This window comes from Vigna unguiculata, chromosome 3 (assembly GCF_037176805.1).
Source record: "Vigna unguiculata cultivar grain cowpea cultivar isolate G323 ecotype 2 chromosome 3, ASM3717680v1, whole genome shotgun sequence".
Taxonomy (NCBI): Eukaryota; Viridiplantae; Streptophyta; class Magnoliopsida; order Fabales; family Fabaceae; genus Vigna; species Vigna unguiculata.
The window spans coordinates 64,790,330-64,816,004 of NC_140794.1; the positions used below are offsets into that span (position 1 = coordinate 64,790,330).

The following is a 25,675-nucleotide window of genomic DNA, read 5'->3' on the forward strand; positions in this document are numbered from 1 at the left end:
CAAGAAATGTTAAATATCTACTTATACCAAATGTTACATTAGATGAGTAAGAACCAAACTACTTTTTACATTTTTTAAATATGAAATGAATGTAAGAATCTATTATCCAGCAAAAAGTCTAACAAAGTATAATATACACTATTTTTTTATTGAAATTAGTTTCCAACTGATATTTGGATCTCAATAATTAAAATTAGTAAGAATTATTATGATAGAGTTAAACTAGATGGACCATTATCGATTTATGTTATTCAACCAACTCGAATTGACTCAAGAAAAAAAAAGAGGATTGGATTGATTTCACAAGATTTGATTGAAATAGATTGTATAAACCTAATTAAAGTCGGATTGATGAGCATCGCGTTCATCACACCTAACGCAATTATACATATAAAAATATTCATTTATTTATTCAACAAAAAGAACTATTTTGTTACAATAACTTATTATTTATTTATTTTTGATTAAATATCATGGGTTGTTCCGAATTGAAGTATAATAGAAAGAGAGATGGAAGAAAAAGAAAGAAAAGTGTGTTGTTGACTGGATCAAAGTGAGGAAGATGGCCACGCAACCCTAAGCATACATAAATACATACGGTTGCTGTACTTCCATGATACGTCACTTACAAGTGGACCGCACTCTCCGCTCTTCTCTTTCTTCTCCTCCGTACATCCTCTTTCCTTTCTCCATATAAACCCAACAACTCTCTTCTTTTTCCACCATTCAATCCATTCCCTTCCCCGTTCTCTCTCTCTCTCTCTCTCTCTCTCTTTCTCTTTCTTTTCAGAGGCCTACCATTTCACAAAAACAAAACACCAACAAAATTAACAAAAACAAAATCGACAAAACCAGATTTTACTTTCAACTCTGTTGCTGTATTTCATTCATTTTCCACAAGATGATGTACGAGCAACAGCAACGTTTTCAGCAGCCCATGTCTGTGCAGGTCGATTTCAGGAAGAAAACGGAGAGAAGCAAAGGCATAGAGGAAGAAAGGCTTGAAATAGTAGACTTGAGTGGCATGTCCTTGGACTCCCTTCCCAACCCCTCTCTTAATCTAGCCACCATTTGCAAGTTGGACCTCTCCAATAACAATCTTCAGGTAATCACCTCCATGCATACACCTTCATTTTTCTGCACAAATGTACAGCCTCAACACAACTTGCTTTTCATTTGCACGTATAATCCATTTCTTTTCCTCAATCATCATAAAAGGAGAAGCCACTTATCAATATATATATATATATATATATATATATATATTGTGTTGATGTCTCTTACACTCAAACGCGTACGTGCTGTCGTACGTTAATAGATGTACTCGAATAAAAACAAACGATATAGGCAGTAATATTATTTAATTATATCTTGATTTAGAGTAAGACTTTTGAACAATTATTATTTATAGCAATGAAATTATAAATTATACACTTTATTTTATCAATGAAAAATCCAAATTGTTATTTAATTATCTCTTAAACTTTAATGAGTCTGTCTTAGTAGTAATAGTTTTACCTTCCTTACGGTACGCTATATATGGTTGACGCTACATACTAGTTAATTAATTAGCTAGCCGACATGATTTTATTAATAAGTCCTATGTAACTGTCTTCATGTTGTTGTTTAAGAAATGATGGTGCAGTTTATTTTTAATTAACGTTTGGTTTTGAATATGTTGGTGTGACAGAACATACCAGAGTCCTTAACAGCGAGACTGCTGAACATGGTGGTGTTGGACGTGCACTCCAACCAGCTTAGGTACCTTCCCAACTCCATTGGCTGCCTCTCCAAGATCAAGGTTTTGAATGTCTCTGGCAACCTCATCGAATACCTTCCCAAAACAATTGAAAATTGCAGGTTCACCTTCTTAACACATCTCTTTCTCCTTTTCCTAATTAATTCTATGCATGTTGCTTCATAGGATAAGGTTAGTACAACCCCGTGTAGAGACAGGAACAGGGAGAGAGGAAAACTAGAAACATGTATATTATCAAGTCCGTGTTTTAATTAAAACCAATAATTGATTATGTCTATGTTTTCAATTTAAATATTGCATTAGTCAAATCTAATAACAGTTTAATAAAAAATTTAACTAATTAAGTCTTCACACAAACTTCTTGCTGATTCCATTTTAGTTTGAGTCATACACTTGCTTTCCACCTTTACGTTAGTCAAACAACAAAACACATAGTGCAGAAAACAGTCCTAAGCACTTCAATAACTTGCTTTCCCTGCTATGATGACGTTTAATTTCTGTTGTACGTGAGTTTTTATTTTATTTTGTTTTACCTGTTCTTGAATATGCGTAAGAATAATGAAATTCCTGATCAGTAGTAGATTTGAAAGCGTTATAAGTATTTGGTTATTAAACTGTACCGATTAAAAATATACCTACCCATTTAAATATATTTAAACTTTATTCAACCGTTATTATATTTAGAAAATCAACCGTAAAAAATAGAATTTCTAAGCATTCATTGTGGGCCGTTGTCACAAGTTGCGGACAAAAATAAAAATCTTCCATTTTCTTCGGGTATCATTATTACTTAATTGACTAGCTTAAAAACAACAAAAGATGGAGGACACCAGGCCAATACAAAATTCTTAAAACAAAGGGGGAGAAAGTCAATCAATAAGTGATACTTCCGTGGAAAACCATTATTCTTCCAACAAGTTTTTTACAAGAATAGTATTCGCTCAAACATCGTTTTCCTAGTTACAAGAATCCACCGGACATCATCACCAAACGACAAATAGACAATAGATATTTGGATACCCACGTTCAAATGAAAGCACAATCCAAGCAACACATCAATAACCACATAATACTCTTATCCTTCCAAACCTAATATTATCCATTACGTTGTAATTTTTGGAGACATGCATGCATGAGTGATATGAATATATATTTCACAGACAACCTTAAATGTGCAGTTAACTGTTTGGTACTTATGAAAAACATTTTTGTTAAGAAAGGTTAAAAAAAAAACTGTGATTACCGTTTTTTCTGTGACTAATACATTATGGGTTTTGAATTAGCAGAAGCTTAGAAGAACTGAATGCGAACTTCAACAAGTTGATCCAGCTTCCAGAGAACATAGGGTACGAACTGATAAACCTGAAGAAGCTATCGGTGAACTCGAACAAGCTGGTGTTCCTTCCTCGCTCGACAAGTCACCTAACCGCTCTGAAGATTCTGGACGTGCGTTTGAACTGCCTGAGATCTCTCCCAGAAGATCTGGAGAACCTGATAAACCTAGAAACTCTGAACGTGAGCCAGAACTTCCAGTACCTGGATTCTCTACCCTACTCGGTGGGGCTCCTCCTCTCCCTTGTGGAACTAGACGCCAGCTACAACAAGATCAGGTCCTTGCCGGACTCCGTCGGGTGCCTGAAGAAGTTGCAGAAGCTGAGCGTGGAGGGGAACCCTCTGAGTTCACCGCCGCCGGAAGTGATGGAGCAGGGATTGCATGCGGTGAAGGAGTACCTGTGCCAGAAGATGAACGCGGGCCATCAGAGCCCCACGAAGAAGAAATCGTGGGTGGGGAAGCTTGTGAGGTATGGCACCTTCAATGGACACACCAGCAGAGGTGTGAGCCGCGAGGAACGTGAAGCCTTCATCATGCCTGATTACAGACCAATCGATAGCCTCACCTCGCCGCGCTACACCGGCATGTTCTCGCCGCGTCGCCTCTTCTCACCCCGCAATTACTTCAGCGCCTGAGCTCAACGTCGCCGTTTTGCGCTCTGAGTAAGATCACTAGTTTTGATTGATTTCACTGCATTGTTATGTTTACGTTCCACCGACTTGGGAACCGTGGCGGGGTATTCAGACTGTGCAGTAGGTCCCTCTTGCTTCATGGATGGACAGGATCTATTAGATTTAGTTCCAGACTATTAAGCAACTACTGCATATATATGCGCACACACATATATATGTAATGGCTATAACCTCGCTCTGGTCTGTAAATAAACTTTGTGCTTATCTCGCCAATGTGTTAGTGTGTGTTTGCTTTATCTGCACCACACTTTCTGGTACATTTCAACCCAAAAGCATATCTCACATTAATTGGAGTGCCAACTCTCTAAATTTGCCTCCAAAACATGTTTTACCATACGTATGTATATGTTCCTTTAAAGCAATAATGGTGTGAACTTTGAAGCAATATTGGTGATCTTTGAAGCAAATAATAAAATAGCTGTCATGGAAACTAGCTATGTATCATTTGCTTGATGTTGTGTTTGGACGAGATAATTTAATCGAGTAATTCACTTATTTAAAAGATTTGAAATTTTTTGAAATAAAATAAATTATTTGGACGAGAAAATTACAATGAAATTGAGGAACTTCAAGAAATTTATTTCAAATATTTAAAAGGGTAGAATTTGAAATTCATTCAAAAAATAAAAAAATTAAAATTTCACTCATTCTCATTCCACTACCATTCACCCACTAGGTTAACCTAAGTTAGCCTATGATGAAGGTCGAGTCAAGTCGACCTGAGCCAAAGATCGAGTCGACTGGTCCAAGCGATGATTGATCCGAGCCGAAATTGAGCTGAGTCAGTCCAGGTTGAAGTTGAGCTGAGTCGGCCTAGGTTAAAGGTCGAGTGAGTCGACCTAGGCTGAAGGTCAAATCGAATCGACCTAGGTCAAAGGTCAATTTGAACCGGTCTAGGATGATTAGCGAGTCGAGTCAGCTAGGTTAAAGGTCGAGTCAAGTCGACTTGGGTCGAAGTCGAGCCGAGTTTGGCAATCAAGCTGAGTTTGCCCTGATCAAAGTTGAGACTAAGTCAACTCGAGTCGAAAGTTGAAACGAGTCAGCATGGGTCAAAGGTTGAATCGATTCGACCTAGGTTGAAGGTCAAGCCAAGTCAGTGAAGTCGAGCTTATGGGGGAGTCAAGTCGGTCTAGTTCGAAGGTCGAGTCGAGTCGGCTCGAGCCGAAAGTCGAGTTGAGTTGGCCTAGGCTGAAAGTTGAGCTGAGTCGTCTTATGCCGAAGATCGACCTAGTTGGCCCAGGATGAATCTTAGTGAGTCAACCTGAACCGAAAGTTGAAACAAGTCATCCTAGATGAAGGTCGGGCTAACTCAAATCAGGCTTAAGGATAAAGTTGAATTTACCTTAAAATAAAAATTAAATTGTTTTATCTAAACCAGAAAATTGCAATCTAATTTCTTTCAATTACTCTATCTAAACAAACTATTTATTAAAGGAAGGAAATTCAATTGTAAGTGATTCAATACAACATATTTCAATTTTTTGAAATTTTTTAAATATCTCATCCAAACACAAGGTTAAAATAACCTTCTGCTTCCACATGCAACCTGTTTTGAAGATTAATTCAAATAAATATTATATTGTCTAGTATAAATATGGTATTAAATTAATATCTTATGAAAACAAAAACCTTTCATAGATTCCTATGCAAGCAAATACAAAAAAGTCATTAGACACCAATAATTACCATTTGACATTCTTGTATAGGTATAAAATTGTTCTAATAAAAGTGAACTTTGATATATCTAAATAAAAGAGAATGTAAGGTAGTATCAAATGGATGGAAAACAGACCACCCTGATCCGCGTTGTGTGGGCCTATTGCAGGTTGGCCCAAAACAGGTCTTGCCAATCAGAAGATTCAATCACATAGACTAACTAAACAACCAACGAATACCCTCAGACGAAACTTTTGACAATTTAAGCTAACACCCAAAGATTAAGATGCTCTTAATTGGAAAGCAATCCTCCAACAATCGAGACAGAAATGAAAACTGAATACTCTTTCGAGATATTAACCAATAAGAATTAGACATGAATCCAACTTACATACGAAATTTAGACCATCATCCACCTAAATTATTAAGGAAATGATTTTATAAATTCTCTTATACAATGTTCAACTTCTTTTTTATCTTTAATGAATATGTAATTTAAATTCACACTTAAACTCTCAACAAAATGTATATAAACTAAACATGTGTTATCATAGGTCACTAAATGTTAAGACTTTGAATTAAGAGAGAAAGAATCAAAAAGACTTTTTAATTCTTTCAAGGAATCATAGTCTATAGTAGGGATGACAACAGTTCGGGTCAGACACGGCTACCCGATACCCGATTCGTAAAAGAAAATCTGACCTGTTACTCATCTTGTTATTCGTCAGATATCCGTTTAAAAATTACATGTGAACATGCGAGTAGTCATGAATATTTTAAAAATAATTTATAAATTTTTAAAAAGAAATTTAAATAAAATTATAAAAATAATATAAATATATTGTAAATTAAATTTTATTTTAATTAAATTTAACCTAATAAAATATAAATTAAATTTTAATTTTAAATTTTAATTTTTTACAGGTAATGGATACCTGCGAGTACAGATAATATGATACCTACATCCAATCTATTTATAAGAAGATATTAAATTACTCATGACCCATTATCCATAGATACTAACAGAAATATTTTTGTCATCTCTAATCAATAGTCAATAGTTAAATAAATTATGTTTTTTACTGAATCGTAATCTAATCTTTACTATAGTAATTTTTAAACGTCATTGCTTCAATATAGGTTACATTTTTTTGGATATAATTTCGGTTCATCTTCGTAGTAATTTCACATTTGCACCAGTAGAGAGTCTTGAATAATTTGAGTTTTATCCACACCATCTCTCCATAAGAATTGTATTATTCATTAATAATCATGAATTACAAATAATATTTAAAAAAGTTAAATCTTATCATTATTAGCATATCGTATTCATGTATCTTTATTTCAATTGTGATAAATAATCTGTTAGAAGTCTCACATCGATTAAAGATAAGATATTGTATAGTATATAAGTAGGTACAAATCTCACTTTACAAGCTGATTTTATAAGGTTGAGTTGGATTAAAGTTTACTTTTTAACATGGTTAGAGTATGGATGTCAACGGGGCGAGTCGGGTACGTGTAGTAGTTCCTTTGTACCCTACCCGCTGGATAAATATTGACCTCATACCTATATCTATATCCGTGCGGGTATCCGTTATGCGGGTACTCACATATTTTTTTTTAATATCCATGGATATCTACGAGTACTCGCGGATATTTACAAAAGAAAAATTTAATATTTAATAAAAAAAAATAACCATAAATTCAAATAAAAATATAATGAATAACCTTTATAAATTTCAAACAAAGTGAAAATAACTCATTTAAATAGTGTTGAATGACAATTTACAAATAAATGAAGATTTTTTAAAACAAATTGATAAAAAAATAACCCATTCAAAATTAATGTGTTAATGTTTTGATAATTTTTTTAATTTAAGTTAGAGTATAGCGGGTATGGGTATCCACGGGTATGGGTATACTATGATATCGGTAACCGCCTCGTTAACATGCGGATATAAAAAACACTTGTTACCCGCAGATATCCATTTTTAACATCCATTTCCTAACCGTTGTGGATTTTATCCGCAAATACCCGCAGATACAAATTTTTTTAACGTCCTTAAGTTAGAGTCTATACTAATGACATTTATTATTTATTACATCTATTCTTCTATCAATTATCGGATCACTACTCAAAAGTTTACCGCTTAACATAATTAAAAAATAATATGAATCGATTCATGACATGGTTTCTAATAAAAGAATTATCATCATCAATTCAACTTCACTAAAAAGAACATCAATTCTTTCAAGTGTGAACATTCTCCTAAGCATATATTTAAAGTTGTGGTGCGGATATCTATCTAATATTTCCATATATACTTTTAAATTATTGTAGATACGTATTTTAAGCATACACAAACGTACCTGTATTAAATATCCTTGACACTAAATGTTGGATTCAAGAATATATAGTTGCATCATACAAACCACATTGCTTGCACGATTTCTTTAGCTTCATGATACCCATGAACATAACACTTATAAGAAACTGACTGGCCTCAGTTCTTGTGAAAACCAAATCTGAAATTCAATGCTGAAAATGTAATAAACCCCAAACAAAGAAGCTAGTGAAAGCCAAATGTTTTTTTTTCTCCTCACACATCAGAGAACGAAGGTTTAAAACAATCATGTTATGTGTTCCATCAAACTATTCATCATCAAAAGAATTTCTGTCATTATGTTATTTGGCTTATATTGTGTTTCAAAAGACTTTGCTTTGGGCTTCAACCTAACTAAAACGGTTGTGACCTTTGTCTTTCATTGGAACTTGTGCTACCTGATCCCACCAACCAACTCTTGCATACAGATTTTCAAGCTATTGAAGTGTTGATGAGCATAGCAACTCATGGTGTTCCATGTGATAAATGCCCTCTCTAAAATATTTTAAAATATGTTCAAAGCATCATCAATTGTCCCATATTTGGAATACAAGGAAATGAAAGCATTATCATTGTGGAGATGACAATGAAAATCCATGTGAATTGTTTGACAATAAGCACATGACCCATGTCCCAGTGCTCCACTGTCCATTCAAGCACTTAAAAGACTAGAGAAATAATTGATGCCCATGAACTCACAGGAATTTCTTCAAACATGCTGTATGCATCATCCAACAAGGCACCTCTGCGGGTACAAACTTATCACAGAGGTTCCATCATGTACAAACTTATTGTAGTGCAGTGATATCACTCTTGGAACCTGAAAATTTCTGCGATGCGTTGTTGATGCCCATGTGATTAGAAAGATAGAAAACAAGAAAAATGTATAAGAAATATGAAAAAACTAAATAATGTTAAGACTATCTAGTGTACTTTTTTTACAATTATCTTATCGATTTTGTTTTCTTAACCATTTTTTTATTATTTCCTAATTTAGATTCAACCTATCACTAGTGTAGGGAAGGGATTTGACCGTGGTTATTTTGACCTTTTGACTTCGGTTTTACACCCTAAGCATATACTGACGAGGTAAAAAAGATTTGTTTATGCCTCGGTTTATGAACCGAGGCATATGCGAGGGTTACTATCTTGGTTCTTGAGGGAACCGAGGCCTAATGGGTATCACGAATTTAAAAAAAAAAAACTTTCTGAACCACCCTCCCTCTCTGAAGTTAGGGTTTCCTCTCACCGACTCAGGCGCCGCACACCACGTCGGCAATCTCAGCACCATCCTCGTCGCTTCAATTCAATACGCCAAGGACCGCATCGCGCAGATCGAGTATGTCTTCTGCTCTCAGCTTTATCCTCAACTTAAATCTGACACGGCATTGAAACGACGTCGCACCGACCAGCTCCAACGCGAGGTCGACGAGAACTTGGCAATGCACAAGAACCTCGTGGAGTTGGTGCAGTCCAAGGTGTCCGCTCTGAGAAACGCCAAAGAGAAACAAAACACTGCGTTTTCGAAATTGGAGGACTGCGAGAGGGAGAAGGTGAAGTTGCTCGCAAGAATTAAGGAGTTGGACGAGAAACTGAGGAGGAAGACGCGAGAAGTTGAAGAGGAAGGGGCACGAAAAACTTGTTTCTACAACGAGACTTGCGTTCGAAAATGGAAGAGAGAAAAAATGCTGCTACTAACGCGAAAAAGACAAACAGTGACACGATTTCTTTTTAACCCTAAGAAGACTTATTGCCTCGGTTGATTTTAAACCGAGGCATATTCCACTCGAAAAGCAATCAAATATGCCTCGGTTATAAGAGACCCGAAGGAGGCATAAACATCTATCTGCCCTCGGTTATAAGAGATCCAAGGCATAAACATCTATCTGACTCGGTTAGATTTGACTCGAGGCATAAAAGTCTGCCACCTGTTTAAAAATATCAAAGCTGCGGCAAAAATAAAAATTTTGAGGGTTTATGCCTCGATTCTATGTACAACCGAGGCATAAAAGTTCAGAAAAATTACAAAAGTGCCACCGCGTCTTCATATACCTTGTTTGCACATGAACCGGTGCATATTGGGCGCTGTAAAAAATTTATTCTATACTAGTGTATAGATATCATTAATTATAAGCTTAAACAAGATATTCTAATTGGGCTATACCTTTTGTGTATATAACCTTTCATTAATAAAAACGTTTTCTTTTTCAATCTTATTATGTTTTCTTTTTGGAGAGTACAATAATTATATTATTATTTGATTTTTTAATAATTTCATTATTTATAACTGCTCAATATTAGTTATTGAATGGAAAAATTAGTTTTAAGTATATATTAAATATTTACCTTAAAGAAGAAAATGTCTTGCAATAAATTTTCTTCTTATATTTGAGTATTAATAATTTATGTGAATTTAAAGAGGTATAGTGAATGATAAGTATTATGATTATTAAAATTTATTGGATCAATAAAAATATTTAAGAAAAGTTTTATATAATTTGAAACACAAACAAGCATATTTATGGAAAAATATTGTATAGGTTGAGTATTTTTCTTACTAAGTATTAAATAATAAAATAATATATTATAATTTCTATAATCACGTGCATTTTTGTGTAGTTTTTACTTGTGAATTTTTATGTGTTGAGACTCTTAATGAATAACCTTTAATGATTCATTATGAAATAATTGAAGAGACTTTTTATTTTGATTTGAAATAATATGATATTTCTGTGAAGAAACTTTTTATTTTGATTTGAAAAAATTAGATTCACATATTCTCTAGTAAAAATATTTATGAGGAACCGGGTTAAAATAGTTCTCAGAAACATTATTTTTTTAATAATGTTATTTTAGAAAAGTAAAATATAACTTTCCAACTTTCCATTTGTAGGAAAATAAAAGTAAGCCTGTATAATAATAGTTCTCGAAAAAATATTTAGATGACTCTACTGATTAAGAAATGTAACTGATAGGGTTTGAAATTCAGGAATTTACTTGCCAAGCATGGATAAGAGTGGATAGAACGAGTTAGACAAACCCAAAATAAATATGAGGAAAGAGAAATATTGATTTTAGCAACAAACATGTATAAAAAATAGATAGAGCACATTTCGAACCAATACATTATCTTGGTTAAAGTGTATATTTATCTGAGAATTTTGGTTTTCTTATTTTATTTGCATTTAATTTTATTTTAGTTTAATTGAGTTTTAAATCTAACAGATTCATTCAATGGACGTTAAGTTCATTTTTTTCTTAAAAAAAATCACCTGTTATTTATTCATATTAAAAAATCTAAAATATATTTAGTTGATGAAAGTAGTCTTGAAAATATTTATATAAATTTTCATAGATAAGAGTAATGTGTTATTCTAAAAAAGAGAAGTATGGACAATGTTGTTGGTAAAGTGTTTGCTGAATGACCCTCTGCCGTCACATTGATTGGGTACATGGGACGACACCGTTTTTGTCAGATAAACAACAACGTTAAATGTCTTGTCATGTGAAAGGTATTAAGGGGTCGCCGACAGCTGCCATTCTCCGCCATCACCGGCATAATCCACGTGTCCATCACCTTTTTCTTCCAAACTTTTGTCTCTTCTGTTCTCCTTCTCCTTTCTATTCATTCTTCCTCTCCCAAACCAAGTGCCATTGTTACTTCTTCTCTTACTTTGTCTCCCCCATTAGTATTATCCTCTTTTCAAGATGTTCAATTTCTTACTTAGAAAAGATGCAAGAAAGATTCTCAAGCGCAAAGATAGCGATGCTGGGGAAAGAGGTACTCTATGCATTCTACATTCCTTTCTTTTTACAATATTTGAGTCCTCAATGCTTCAACTTTTCTCCATTTAACTGGGTTTCGGGTTTATCAATTGCTGGTTTAAGATTGGATAGTGTAAATATGTAGCATCGGATTATTCTCCATCAACTTTTCATTTTTTACAGTTACTTTGAGCCTTTTCAGAACACTCAACTTCTTACACTGCTAACTCTATTTTCACATATTGTTGAAGAGTAGTCACATGCAAAAATGGGTCTGGATTTGGGACTTCCATTTTTGCAAACTTTTTTGGTCATTTTTCATATTTCAATGTTTTTTTTTAATCCTTTGGTGCTCATCAGAATACGAAGCTGCTTCAATTTACTTCAAGTCCGTGTATCATATTCATGGATATACTTCTTTAATGCAAATAGGCTAAGTATTATCTAATTTATATTTTTTTTTTGAAAAATTAATATAATTAGGGGAGACATATAATATAGAAACATGGAACCATTAATTCTGCATTAATGAACCAAAAATTAAAAATTGTTGCCTTAATAGATGATTTCAACAAAACAATGAGATTAATAGTATACTTTTTAAATGATAGGAAGGAATTTATGATGAGAATGATTATGATTTTTGTTTTCAGTAATGTTAAAAAAATACATCCTTAGTATATTATATATTTATTATACTTTATGAATTTGTATGCATACATAGATATAATAACATAGAAACACGGAAGCATTCTCCCTGAGGAAGCAAAAATAAAAATTCTTCTCATTACATACGATTTAAACAAAAGAATGTGACTGATAGTACTATTCTTATCAGTAATGAGAAGGAATTTACGATAATAATGGTCACATTTTGGCCCGATTTTAAGTTTAAAATTGTTTTTGATGTTTTTGTTTTAAAAACAAGCTAGGAGTAAAACACGGTGTAAAATTTTTATCCAACACAGTTTACTTAAAATTGCTTCAACTTAAAAAATCAAGTTTGAATCAAGAATTGATTATGTTGGACTAAACACATGAAGATTTACTCAACATTGAAATGTTATTAATATAGTTCAAGTAACATGATAAAAAATTATATTAAGTTTATTGCTAACTCCTTTATAATAAAAACATTTAAACGTAATGAAAGCACTCCATCGAAACACAGAGTGGATCTTGTTATTTTTTTCAGTCTAGTCTCTGCACCTACTTGCATATACTAACTTTGAACATTCAAAATTTATTCAAGTTCATGTCTTATTCAGCCAACTCTGAATTGATGAATTTTCCTTGAACTTGATATATAAGAATGTGAATGTGATGCATAGTTAGTTGATACTTTTTACTCTATATCTCCATAAGAAACTTCTCCAATACCTCCTATTATAACTTTTATTGGTCATTACAGGAAGAGCGCTGGAAGACCTGAGAGGCTCACTGTTTAATGAATTTCGTTCCCCTGAAGGTGCAAAACGGCATCAACATCGTACATGTGGTCCAGCTGCAGCACTTGCCTTCAATTTTGTAGTAGCAATTAGTATTATCTTCATGAACAAAATGGTTTGTTTACTTTCCTTTCTGTCTGGTTGGACTGTGTTGTGTGTCGAAGTTTTAATAACCATGGTTGTAGATTTTGACTTCCTTGACTTTTCTTTTCAGGTTCTTCAAACTGTTAAATTCAAATTCCCTATTCTTCTCTCACTAATTCACTATGTAGTGAGCTGGTTCTTAATGGCTGTACTAAATGTGTTCTCTTTGCTTCCTGCCTCTCCTTCCTCAAAATCAACTAACCTGTCTGCTTTATTTACTCTTGGATTTGTCATGTCTCTATCTACTGGCCTTGCTAATGTCAGCTTGAAGTATAATAGGTAACACAACTATGACATTTTTATTTAAAGTATTTGTTTCTTTCTCTGAATTTAATATCTATATATATCTTCAGTATTGGTTTCTATCAGATGGCAAAGATTGCAGTAACACCTTCAATAGTTATGGCAGAATTTGTATTGTATAGGAAGAAAGTTTCTTGGCCCAAGGTAAATGCATTAACTTTGGCTGGGAATAATTAAGAGAGTGTTCAGGGGCTTGTAGGAATAAGAGTTTTTTTTTTTGTTACTATTGATTTGAGTTATGTGCACATTTTGTGCTATGGTGATCTCTTATACCTTCAACGTAAAATTACAAACTTCAAGTAGCTAATCTCATCCTTTCATTGTTAAGTTCCTAACCAGAGTGTGTCTCTTCTTGTCATTATATGTGCTTCTGAGGACCTATGAATGCAGTTCAAAATTGTTGTTGAAAATAAAAGTCTAGTAACTACGACTATTGTTTTTGAAGTTTATCATTTTACTCATTTGTTGATCTTTAACATCATGCCAGATGAACAACATTGATTCAATTAGTAAATCTATACACTTTAGCTACAATGATGCTTGTATTCTATGTTTCAGAAGTAAATGATGTGTTATTCTCCACAATTAATTCTAGATTTCAGAATTTTCATACTTATCTCATTTGTTTATTTTGTTTTATTATTATTGAAACCCTAACTGAGTTGGTTTGAAACTTTACAGGCTTTAGCATTAACGGTAGTATCCATTGGTGTTGCTGTGGCTACAGTGACAGATCTGCAGTTTCATTTCTTTGGTGCCTGTGTTGCATTAGCGTGGATTGTACCTAGTGCTATAAACAAAATCCTCTGGTCCAGATTGCAGCAGCTAGAAAACTGGACTGCTTTGGCGTGAGTAATTTGTTTGTTTATTCTTTGGTCGTTAATAAGTATTTATGACTGCCTCTCCCCATTCCAAGTGCTGATTTACATACCAATATTCCCTCTTTGCTTTATTTGTGGATTATTCAACAGGTTAATGTGGAAAACAACACCCATTACTTTAATTTTTCTGGCTGCTATGTTACCCTGCTTAGACCCTCCTGGTGTACTTTCCTTTGATTGGAACTTCATTAACACATTGGTGATACTCACATCAGCCATTCTTGGATTTTTGCTTCAGTTATCTGGGGCCTTAGCACTAGGGTAAGGCACATGTATTACCATCTTCAATTGTTGAATATTTTGCCTGTTAAAAGTTATCAAATTTCTGTTTTTGGTAAAAAGTAGGTGTCCCACTTGTTTAATACTTTACTAGGGTGTTTCATCAAATTAAGTGATCATATAGTGTGTCAAGAAGGTATAAGCTTATTTGTTCAGGTGACAGAGTTGTGTCAAGAAGTCTTTAGTGGCATTTGATACCATCTTTGTTTCTCATGTGAATATAATTTGCATTTCCCTATCTGACCATAAATCGCAATAATAATAGTGTTTTGAATAAAGTATAAATTATCTCATCTAGGATTCAATGGCATTTGATACTATTGAATCGTAGACTATTTACACTTTTTTTGTTCCACTAACATGTTTTGTTGTTAGCAAACATTCCTTTAGCATGCTATAATCTATACTACAACAGTGACCCTATGCACTGAGAATTTCAAAAAAAAATTATAGACATGGCAAACTTGATGGTTATGTGCTAAGCCTAATACTGGTGGTACTATATGGCCAGATGTACAAGTAATCAAGTGTGCAAAGTTTATGACTATGTTAATGTTTGGTCATTTAAAACTTGTCCTAACCAGACCATCATTGAAGTTCAACAAATTGTACATCTGTTTCTATTTACATTGTTGTTTAGCTAACTGCTTCGGGCTAGTTTGTTCATGTATTTTTTTCCTTGTAATTTACAGTGCTACATCTGCGGTCTCGCATGTTGTTCTTGGGCAGTTTAAGACATGCATTATCCTTTTGGGAAACTATTATCTCTTTGGATCGAATCCTGGCATAATCAGTATCTTTGGAGCATTTACAGCTATTGTTGGTATGTCTGTTTACACTTGCCTTAATCTGAAGCAGCAAACAGCCAAGATATTTCCTCATCAGACCTCCCTTTTACCAAAATCTAAACTAAGCAAAGAAAATGGCAGTTCCCATAATGGACATTACAGCGCAGAAAATGTCTAACAAAATTCCTGATACTGCATTACATGAGATGATAATTAACCAATCATTTTTTTTTTCCTTGCTGTGATTTCTAGATTCGAATCTGACCATTTTTGGTGGTGATAGTTTATGTTCAAATATAAAAATTCATTAAATTCATACTAGGATTCAATGCTTCTATCATGGCAAGTGGGAACCCCATCTACTCTGTAAATGAATTATTTGGTTGTTTCTTATCCTGAGTTACGAGTTTTTTCTGCGGTATAGAATAGGAGCTACTGTTTCATTTGTAATTGTCACAGAAAACAGAATTTCATCATTTTATTTTATTTTTGTTATATTCATCCCAGTTTGCTACATCTCATTATGAGGTGTGAAAATAGGTTTGTTAATTTGGTATTTAGTAAGAATTATGCAGACTTTGTTAATATGTATAAGTCATGAGAAGGAAGGATATGTACAAAAACATATATACAAAAGGTATTTGTTTAAAATTATTCAAAGAGAGTTTGTTTACTGATTTATTAGAGTCTTGTTTAATATATAAAATACAATCTCGCATCGAAAGAAGTAAAACCTAATCAAACAGAATATCTGATAATATAAAAGAGAATCAAATAAATACATCTATCAATATAAATAAAAAACAGAAGATATATAATATCTTTATCAATCTTTTGTCATTTTTAGGTTTTGCTAACCAATGTTGTTAAGAAATCAAGAATAAAAATTGTCTATTTTGAATCTTGTTTACAGGGAGCATTGAAAATCATGGAGGAAATTATCAATTTTATAATAAAAAAATTATTATTTTTCTTTTAACAGACTACCAAAATTAATTGGCAGTTGTCTTAAATTTTTAGTTTAATTCACTTAGCGAAAAAGGTTTTATGCTGTGAATCAATCATTAATAGTTGATGGTATTTAGGATTAGTAATATATTCTTTAGGATAGTTTAAAAGTTTGGATAGAAGAGGATGCAATGAAAAATGAATATAATGGTATTGTGTTTTATTGTTTAATTTTATTTTATATTTTTATTGTTTATACTTATTCTCTTCCATAATAGAAATTTGGTCTCCTTTCATTAATATATATATATATATATATATATATATATATATATATATATATATATATATATATATATATCGGAAATTGTCTTATGCTAAAATAATGAAAGTGGAACAAACTTTAATTATTGAATTTGAGCATGTATGAAATAAGGAATCTTGGCAGACTCGGAATTTAACATTAAAATATAAGTTTTAAAAATTGAAGTTGTCATCAAATTGTTTAAGATATTGATTGAAATAATAATAAAATAGTACTAATAATTAAATTATACGTAAAATAATTTTATGAAACACAATTTAATAATACTAAAAATTGAAACCAACATATTTTATGTTTTTAAAATATTCAAAATACACATAAAAATAAAATATTTTATAATTTTAGATTAATTAAAATTTGGTATTGAAAATTATAAATTTATTATATTTTTAGTTCAGGGAAAAATAATCAAAATAACATACTTTAAAATAATGTTGTTTTGATTGCTATGAAGCGATTTTTTTTTTACTAGTTTGAACTGCTTCACGAGTGTCAAATAATTTAACTTGTGACTATTTATGGTTCAAATGGACTACATAGTATACCTATTCTCCAGTTTTACACTGATCCCGTTGTTTCTTTCTATGCAACTAGTCAAACAAAATATGGATTATGTGGGCTGAGTGTAAGTATATGTTTATTTACTTTTTTTAATGATAATAAAATTATTAATTATAATTATAAAAATAAATATAAATAATTTTATTCACGAATAATTTTTTGTTATGAATAATAATTTTGTATTAAAAATGATTAAATTTTTTAAAAGAGGTCAAATTAAAAAAGTAGATAAATTTTTAAAAAAATTATTTAAAATTTTTTTGATAAAATAATTATTTTTATTTAAAAAACGTTATTAAAGAATAAATTGGAAACAAAAGATGTGAAAAAAAATCCTTTACACGATGATATAAATAATTATAATTTATTTTAAGATTATCCTAATTAAATGTTGATATTTTATAAAAAAAAAATCATTTTAGTCCCAACCAAATAGGTAAGAGAGAATATTGCTCAAAATCATTTATTCATTAGTAATATAGAAGAGTGTAAAGATATTCCAATAAAAGTTTTACATAATTATTTTATTTTCTTAACATGTATTAAAAAATCTTAAATAACAAATAAAAGACTTAATGGTGCTTCATGTTTTTCGTATATTTGTAATTGAGTCAAATTTTTATATATTATTGAATCATATAATTTTGTCGTAAACGAAGTAATGTTATACTTATCTCATTCTATCATTTTGCTTTATTGTGTCTCCATGTCTTAATATAAAATAATATTACATTGTAAAATGATAATTATCTTTTATTATTTTAATATTATTTTATATATTAATTATAAAATCTCTATTTCTTGACTCATAAAAAATATGAGATAATATAACAATTACATCATTCTATTCAATTAATGAAAAAAAAATTATGACTCAATTAAAAAATAATTCTTTTAATATCTAATAAACAAAACAAATTAAAAATACACTAAACTTAAAATTTAACTTACTGTAATGGATAATAATATAAAAAAAAAATCTTTCTACGACTTCATTTAATATCACAAGAAACATTAGTGAAGATAAATAATAAACAATTTGTGTCTTTTGATAAAGCATTCAAAGATTAATTCCCGAAGATTTCAGATCGAGTGCATCTCCGGAATTCTTCATTGTTAAATGATTTAATTTAACTTCTATATTTTAAGTTATTCCTTATGAGCATACAAATAAGTTCCATCTCCTAACATAAACATAGTATTTATTTAATATCAAATTAATAGATTCAGAAAATCTAAAATTTCATACTTTTTAAATAAATCAATTACTAGTTTTAAGTTTAATTTGCTTAAATAAAGTGAGTCAAAATCGAATAGTTCAAATTTCCTTACAAAAATTATAATTCCTTCAATATATATTCTTGAAATTCTTACAAATATATTCTTGAAATATGATAATACTTGCCCTAAATAAAAATAAATGAATGTGATTAGACCATCTTATAGTAAATTATTAATATAACTAATACTTACAAAAATTACATCAATTAATAATTCACGACGAGGTTGTTTAGCTCATTTTTATTTAAAGATGAATTAAACCATCTTTGCAGTTTGAACTGATAAAGAAAAGTCATATTTGAAAATTTGAATATAAATATATTCATGACAGGATTTGCTTAGAGACGGTGCATTTATTTGTCTGCTGTAAAATTATTAGGTGATTACTTAATAATTAATCATAATAACAACATCTTGGATATGATGAAATACACCTTCCAAATTCAGATTAGCTTAGTCCAAGAAAAGTAAACATTGCTGCGCTTATTCAGAAGAACAAAGAATGCAATTCACTTGCTCTAAAATTGATTTACATAACACACAAACAAAGAAACACCCACAGACAACAAATAAACCAATTAGGGTTTCCCCATTTAGGTCAGGGCTCTTATGCATTATGTTCTCTCCACTGTCTACACAAACTGTTCAAAATCGTTTTTTTATTCATCAAATGTCTGAAAGGTTCCACCAACTGGGACAACCTTCATGTGCAACACTGTCAATTTCCAATATGACTATGAAACAAGACAACCCTTTGGAGTTCCACGTGATCAGTGACCAAGACAACGTGTTAATCTCAAAATAAACTAATACACAAAACCACTTCTTCTTAATCTACACCATTACGGTGCTTGTATGTTTCTTAAACCCTATCGTGGGGAGGGGATCAAGATCATTTCATCAAATTATAAGCAACCTCAGCACATGTCATGTTTCTGATCTAATCTCGTTAGTTTCATTAATGGATTTTTCTTGTCATGTTTCAAATACAAACGATTCTTTTCATTCCTCTCATAAATTCATCAGTATCTACTCGGGATTATGATTTTTAATCAAATTGTCATACGACATGGCTTTATGTGCTGTCTGCAATTTCCAAGAAACTTTCTCCGGTCAATGCTCAAATTTAACAAACAGACTCCTTTTATTACTTTTTCTATTCCAATGAATATTTAAGTAACAAATAGACGAACATACACATATAGCTTCTTTTTTTATAGATGTAAAAAAGTTAATAAGAATAATGTTAGATCCATAGCATCTATGCAACTCTTTGTAAATAGTAGAAGAAATTCTTCACGACTCTATTACTAGCTGGAGTCGTAATAAGTATATTTATAACGAAGTTGATTACTTTAATCGTCAAAGTTGTCGGGGCATATATATATCATTCACTGCATGCATCATTAACTGTGACATGAATAATGGCTCTCCGAACAAGACAATTCATTGAAACTTTTGGTATATGTCGACTCAAACACCCATAATTAATAAAAGGGTAACATATGAATTAAGAATTTTGTTCCAATTTGAACCGTTTATCATCCGTTGTAAGTCACATGTGAAGTTTTCAGTATTTATTATGTTGAACATGATCCCAAGAACAGTAACCAAACTTTTTTGGAAAAGGCAACCGCTGGAACGATGCACTGAAGCCACCCTGCTTTTGATCTTCGATCTACTCATCAATTTGACTACTAGTAGTTTATTTATACATATATATATATGCGCGTTCATATATAGTACAAAATACTGAAAAAGCCAGCATTACCATGCGTATATAATGCTGTTAATTGTATTGTTCCTTCCTCGATACATGCAACGTTAAACTTATACTCTTAAACAAATCAGAATATATTCATGTATTATGTGATGATCATTGCGTGCAAATAGAGTCTATGCTTTTTAGTAATATGTCTGATGAGGAAGTTTAATTTCTGCAATAGTTCGAATCTTCAATTGAAAATCTTTTATTAAATTGAAAAGAAAATTTCCTGATCAATGAAGGAATTTGAAAGTCAACTCTTCGAAAATTATAAAATCTCAGATACCTAATGTGTTTCTTTTCTGTGAGGTTGAAAGGGAGCATGAATGCTACCTCATTCAGAAGTCCCCAACTCCAACTTTTTAGCTAGTTTTAAAATGCCGAAAGTGTGTAGTTTTAAAGTTGCTCCATTGATATATAGTGTCCCAAAAACAACATAAAAAAATTGATCTATCTTGCGTCTCGTAGGTTGTAATCTTTTATCTTTCCTACCTAACTAGAAGATTTTTCCATTAACAAATATAGAGAGTTCAGAGTGGACTAGAAATTTGGAAGAAAAAATCAAAGCCAAACTTTCATACGAATCATAAATAATTAATATATAGCATTCTACTATATACTATATATAATTTCTCTTTCCCTCTCTAACATCTAAAATCAAATATCTTCTACATTTCTTCATCCACCCCGCTTGAGCGTGGTGTTACGTAGTACGTACAGTTACAGCATCATAATTCTCTTCTGTTCCTTCTTCCTCCCAAGATAGATTAATTAGAGTCCAAGCAGCACGTAGTAGAGTATGGTTATGGGCAATGCAATCAGCATTCCAAATATAACCCTGCAAAATTTGCAAACTCTCTTTAGTTTATATATGATCATCTGCATCTCATAAATTTTCTTATTTGAAAATTTTAAAAGGGGGGAAATTATCAAAAAATGAAACATTATTCGGATCAGGAATATTGAAATCATTCATTTAACCAAATAAAAAACATAAAAAGACACTTACGCAGTACTAAGAATATCTGCATGGAGATTGTATTCTTTGGCAAACACAAAGGGAACGATACCCTGGGGAAGGGCAGCCTGCAATAAATAGGCCATAACATAAACAACTAAGAATTAATAACAATATAACATTAAAGACTTTGACTGTAATAGATAGTTGATTAAAGAAAGTTTCATTGTTCATTTCACCTGGACAATTGCAACATGCAAAAGAACTCCACGGAGTCCAATGCCTATGGAGGTTGCAGCAATAACTGCTGGACCTGTCAAGAACCTTACAGCCATAGAAAATGCTGCCACAGATTTTCCACAGGCAATGATCTTGGGTTGTAATGCCATGAACAGACCTGATTACAATTAAGATTCCCATATATATAATTTACCCTTCTTTTTTTTTGTATATATGATATAGTGCTGACAGAAAGGAGAAAAAAATTAATAAAGGGTTCATAACAAGTACCTAGACTGAACATGGCCATTCCGAGACCAGCATCAGACAGTATTGAGATGGAACCTTTTACAATAGTTGGCATTTCAATGTGCCACCTGCATGCATGCACATGAGCAATTAAGCGATTTATGAGTGACAGCAACAGCGATTGGTAAACATTTTTTCATTTTTACTTTGAAATTCATGTGTACCTGAATGATATGAGAGACCATGCGAGTCCCAACAGACTGGAGTAGGTATTAGGATTTCTTATGAGTTTTCTCCAAACCATGATGAGGATGAGTCTTGTCATAACACTTGCAGGTGGCATCCGTTGGTTTTTGTTTGCATTGCCTTCTAAGTCCACCTTCTTCTGGCAGGTGTATGGAGATCCACTTGTGGGAAATTTCGCTCCCTCATCCATTTCAAGCTCCTTCTCTCCACTCCCTCTACGACCAGGACTCATGTTCTCAATCAGTTCTTGAACAGCTGCATGCAAAATCGAACATTTAAAATCAATAAACAAATTAACCCTACTCCAAACAAAAATGGAAGTCCTAGAAGCAATGTTTTATAAGGATGTTTTCAATAATCACATTCTTTGAAAAGTGTTTGAGATATTTTGATATATGATCTTGGGGTTACCTTTGGAAGCAACAGTTTCATGTGGAACAGCCTTAGAAGGATCAACTGTCCCAAAGTCGGTGGAGGCAGCTCTATTAACCGCATGCCTCAAATTCCCCTCAGAAACTGGTGATGCGCTTGAACTCCAAACAAACATGTGTAACTCCTTGTTAGGTGCAGCACTGCCACCACTGCTATCTTTCTTTTTGAGGCCACCGGCGCTTGTGGACCCTGAAAACATTGGATTCGGAGGTGGGTAAGAAGAAACCAAACCTCCATTAAACAACTCTCCACTCATGCTTCTCCCTCCTCTCTTTTTGTGCATCTTCAACATCTCCTCTTCAAAATTAGAAGTCCTTGGTGTTGCCCCCTTGGAAGATTGCAACGAGTAAACATCACCGATACCACTATTACTCTGGAAACTGTTTGTGTAGCCATGCTTTGGACTCGGTGCCTTGCTCGCAAACATGGCATAGAAGTCTGTTTGATTGAAACTTGAAGCTCTTGGGGTTGGTTCTCTTGATGACTGAACGGAATAGATCTCTACCCCAGTGAGATTAGATGCTCTAGGAGTCATAGAAGTTAAATGGGATTTGTTGAAGGAAGATATCATAGAAGAAGCTGCTGATCTCTTAACCACCACATGGAGCTTTCCATCTTCTCCTATCTCGGCATCCGTTTGCAGTGGCTCTCTACCGTTGAGTGAGACAACATCTGAGTCAACCCTGAAGGAGGTGATGGAGCCTGCAGTCTCAGGGAACTGTTCTGTGATGAGGAGTTTGGCACCTCTATATTCAAACAAGAACAACATGAGGGTGTACCATATGACACTTTGCAGCACCACAATTTGAACCATGAGGCTCCCTGAAAAGTCCCCATACATGGCCTTCAATAGAGGGATCCCCATGACAAGGGTGTTTGGAAGAGTGGAAAGAGAGAACAGGGTGATGGTCCAGTCCAGGCTGCCATGTTTTGTGAAGGTGTTCCATAGAAAGAGAGCACCCAGAATGACAACTTTCTGAAGACAATCAGCTGCTATGAAGTGGTAGTTCATAGCATAAGGGTCATTGGAGGAGATGAAGTGGAAACTAAGCAGTGGAACTGCGAACACAGCAACAAAGCGGTTTATACCAGAACATTGATCAGGTGTGAAAATTTTCCACCACCGAACTGAACCATATGCTAATATCATAGCCACGTAAAGGGGCACAATAGCCGCGAAAACATCATAAATATCCTTAATGGTTATCATGGTTAACGCAGGGTTGTAGCTAGGTCAATGTAGACAGAAAAAGAGAGTTGTGAAAGGTTTTGTAGGGTAGCGTTTAAGCTGGAAAACAAGGAAACATGACTGAAACTAAGGACCTCTCACCACAAAGAAGGGCAATAGGCTTAAACCTTCAGTGCTAGTCCTCTCTTATAGACACGTCTAGGTTGCTAATTTTTTAAAAAGTGCCACCAATAGAAAAAGCAAGAAATTTCTGTTTGATTCTGTTTCTTTTATATATATGATTTCTGAAATGAATAGAGGTGATTCTCCCTCAGAACCCAACAAGTGTGATTATTTACAGAGAATCGTGAAATATATTTCTTAGATTAAATCTGATAATTAAAAAAGAAAAGCTCAAGTGGGTTAAATGTAGTGAGAAGAAGTAAAGGGTTTGGATTTTGTATGAAGTGTGTGTGAATTTCATTATATGCCTAACTTGGCGCCATTGTAGTCGTTGATGCACATGTAAGTTAGGCCATATTGAGTGATCTGCGGTAGCAGCAAAGATCTTAGAGAGAGAGAAGTATTTTTTTAATGGTAGTGGGATGTGAAGAAGATTCAGACATAAATGAGCTTACTCCTTTTTGGATATTACAAAGAAGCCAACGGTTCAATCACTCTGCTGCCAAAACAAAGAACTTCAAACCATGTGGTCAACATTGATGCCTAACTTTTTCATTGTAATTAATTGTTTCGGTTTGTCTGATTTTTATATGTCGTGAGTCACAGTTATGTTACTGTGAGGTGAATAACTTAATTTTTTCTTCATTTTACAAATGATGTAACAGTTCACGAAAGAACAAATTCTAATGATTCTTCGTAGCATACTTTTGCTGCTTCTCAAAAGTGAGTTGTTTTGTATTTCACTAATTGGGACATTACTGATTTAGACATCCCTTTGAATAGAGACTTTTATTAACCAAGAAATAATTTCTAGAAATTATAAGAATGGTGAGATCTTTAAATTTCTTTATGTATTTCCTGTCTACTAATCATATAACAATATCTCATTTATAACTTTATGTAAATAGCATAAACTAAAAAAAAGAAAAGTGTACAACAATATCACATTTATAACGGCTTTTCAACATTAATTTTCAAATAACTGTTTTTGGAAGGTAGTTAGTTTTGAAATTTTGAAAAACCAACTGTAATAAACAAAACAATTGTCATTCAAAAGTTAACGATAACAATTTTATAATTAATTTAATATCAATATTATATTTTTGATGAAAGATTTTGGAGAACCATTACCAAAATTGAAGAAATAACGATGGTAATCAAAGTTGAAAACACAATAATGACAATTTAGTAACTTTAAGTTTAAAATAAAAGGCTTTTAATGATAATTTTAAGTCAATTGTTATAGTTTAGTCACTTTCATTTTACTAAAAATTTTGATTTTATATGACAAATTTGTTAAAAGGATTTATAAAATTTATTTTTGTTATTTCTTATAAAAATTTTAATTGGTAGGTAATTTTTTTCGTAAATAATTATTTTTTAAAAATTACAATGTAAGTATTTTTTAAAAAAATTATTCTGAAAATTATTTTATATAAAATATTTTATAAAAAAAAATGATAAGATTTTTTTGAATTTTTTTTATAGCAAAATTTATAAATATTTCATAAAAAAAATATTAGAAACAAAATTGATAAGAAATATTTATTTTTTAATAGTAAATGATTGCATGTATAATCATTATCTAAAGTCATGTTAAATAAATTTATATTTTTGGTTTGCTAGTTATTCTTCCTACACAATTAAGCTCTTTACAATATAATATGTCACCATTGTTCATTGTCTCCATTGTGATTCCGCGAAAAGAAGAAGAAGGGTTGTGTCACCACTAGCGTGTTGTTGCTGCTATCGTTGTCAGGTTTTGTTATGTTGTCACTATTTTGCCTCATGAGAGAAAGAAAAGAATGTATGTCACTAGGTAATCCCTTATATCACTTTTTTCTTAAATTTCATTTCTTTAATTTGTTAAAGAAATTAATTTTTTGGATTCAGCAACTTGAATTT

The 25,675-nt window shown here is 32.3% G+C and overlaps 3 protein-coding genes across 3 annotated transcripts; 2 read left to right on the forward strand and 1 right to left on the reverse strand.

The window, feature by feature from the left end:
- Positions 1-609: 609 nt before the first annotated feature.
- LOC114175019 (plant intracellular Ras-group-related LRR protein 6-like) lies at positions 610-4,169 on the forward strand. Its single transcript, XM_028059774.2, has 3 exons — positions 610-1,105; positions 1,691-1,860; positions 3,046-4,169. Exons 1-3 carry the CDS (start codon positions 902-904, stop codon positions 3,725-3,727), a joined length of 1,056 nt encoding a protein of 351 aa, XP_027915575.1. The 5' UTR covers positions 610-901; the 3' UTR covers positions 3,728-4,169.
- Positions 4,170-11,329: 7,160 nt separating this feature from the next.
- On the forward strand, positions 11,330-16,089 carry LOC114176858 (nucleotide-sugar uncharacterized transporter 1-like). Its single transcript, XM_028062038.2, has 7 exons — positions 11,330-11,608; positions 13,004-13,155; positions 13,255-13,463; positions 13,538-13,631; positions 14,169-14,335; positions 14,459-14,629; positions 15,340-16,089. The coding sequence occupies exons 1-7, from the start codon at positions 11,536-11,538 to the stop codon at positions 15,611-15,613; spliced, it is 1,140 nt and encodes a 379-aa protein (XP_027917839.1). The 5' UTR covers positions 11,330-11,535; the 3' UTR covers positions 15,614-16,089.
- Positions 16,090-20,862: 4,773 nt separating this feature from the next.
- EIR1 (Auxin efflux carrier family protein) lies at positions 20,863-23,776 on the reverse strand. Its single transcript, XM_028061150.2, has 6 exons — positions 22,399-23,776; positions 21,966-22,242; positions 21,784-21,869; positions 21,513-21,670; positions 21,325-21,401; positions 20,863-21,153 (listed from the first exon to the last, which is right to left on the reverse strand). Exons 1-6 carry the CDS (start codon positions 23,627-23,629, stop codon positions 21,087-21,089), a joined length of 1,896 nt encoding a protein of 631 aa, XP_027916951.1. The 5' UTR covers positions 23,630-23,776; the 3' UTR covers positions 20,863-21,086.
- Positions 23,777-25,675: the final 1,899 nt, after the last annotated feature.

Coding starts and splice junctions, on each gene's coding strand:
- LOC114176858 (XM_028062038.2), top strand. CDS start 11,536: ATGTTCAATTTCTTACTTAGAAAAGATGCAAGAAAGATTCTCAAGCGC. Junction 13,156..13,254: donor TTATCTTCATGAACAAAATG/GTTTGTTTACTT, acceptor TTTTCTTTTCAG/GTTCTTCAAACTGTTAAATT. Junction 14,336..14,458: donor GAAAACTGGACTGCTTTGGC/GTGAGTAATTTG, acceptor ATTATTCAACAG/GTTAATGTGGAAAACAACAC.
- LOC114175019 (XM_028059774.2), top strand. CDS start 902: ATGATGTACGAGCAACAGCAACGTTTTCAGCAGCCCATGTCTGTGCAG. Junction 1,106..1,690: donor TCTCCAATAACAATCTTCAG/GTAATCACCTCC, acceptor TTGGTGTGACAG/AACATACCAGAGTCCTTAAC. Junction 1,861..3,045: donor AAAACAATTGAAAATTGCAG/GTTCACCTTCTT, acceptor TTGAATTAGCAG/AAGCTTAGAAGAACTGAATG.
- EIR1 (XM_028061150.2), bottom strand. CDS start 23,629: ATGATAACCATTAAGGATATTTATGATGTTTTCGCGGCTATTGTGCCC. Junction 22,243..22,398: donor TGAAACTGTTGCTTCCAAAG/GTAACCCCAAGA, acceptor TTTTGCATGCAG/CTGTTCAAGAACTGATTGAG. Junction 21,154..21,324: donor GCAGATATTCTTAGTACTGC/GTAAGTGTCTTT, acceptor CAAATTTTGCAG/GGTTATATTTGGAATGCTGA.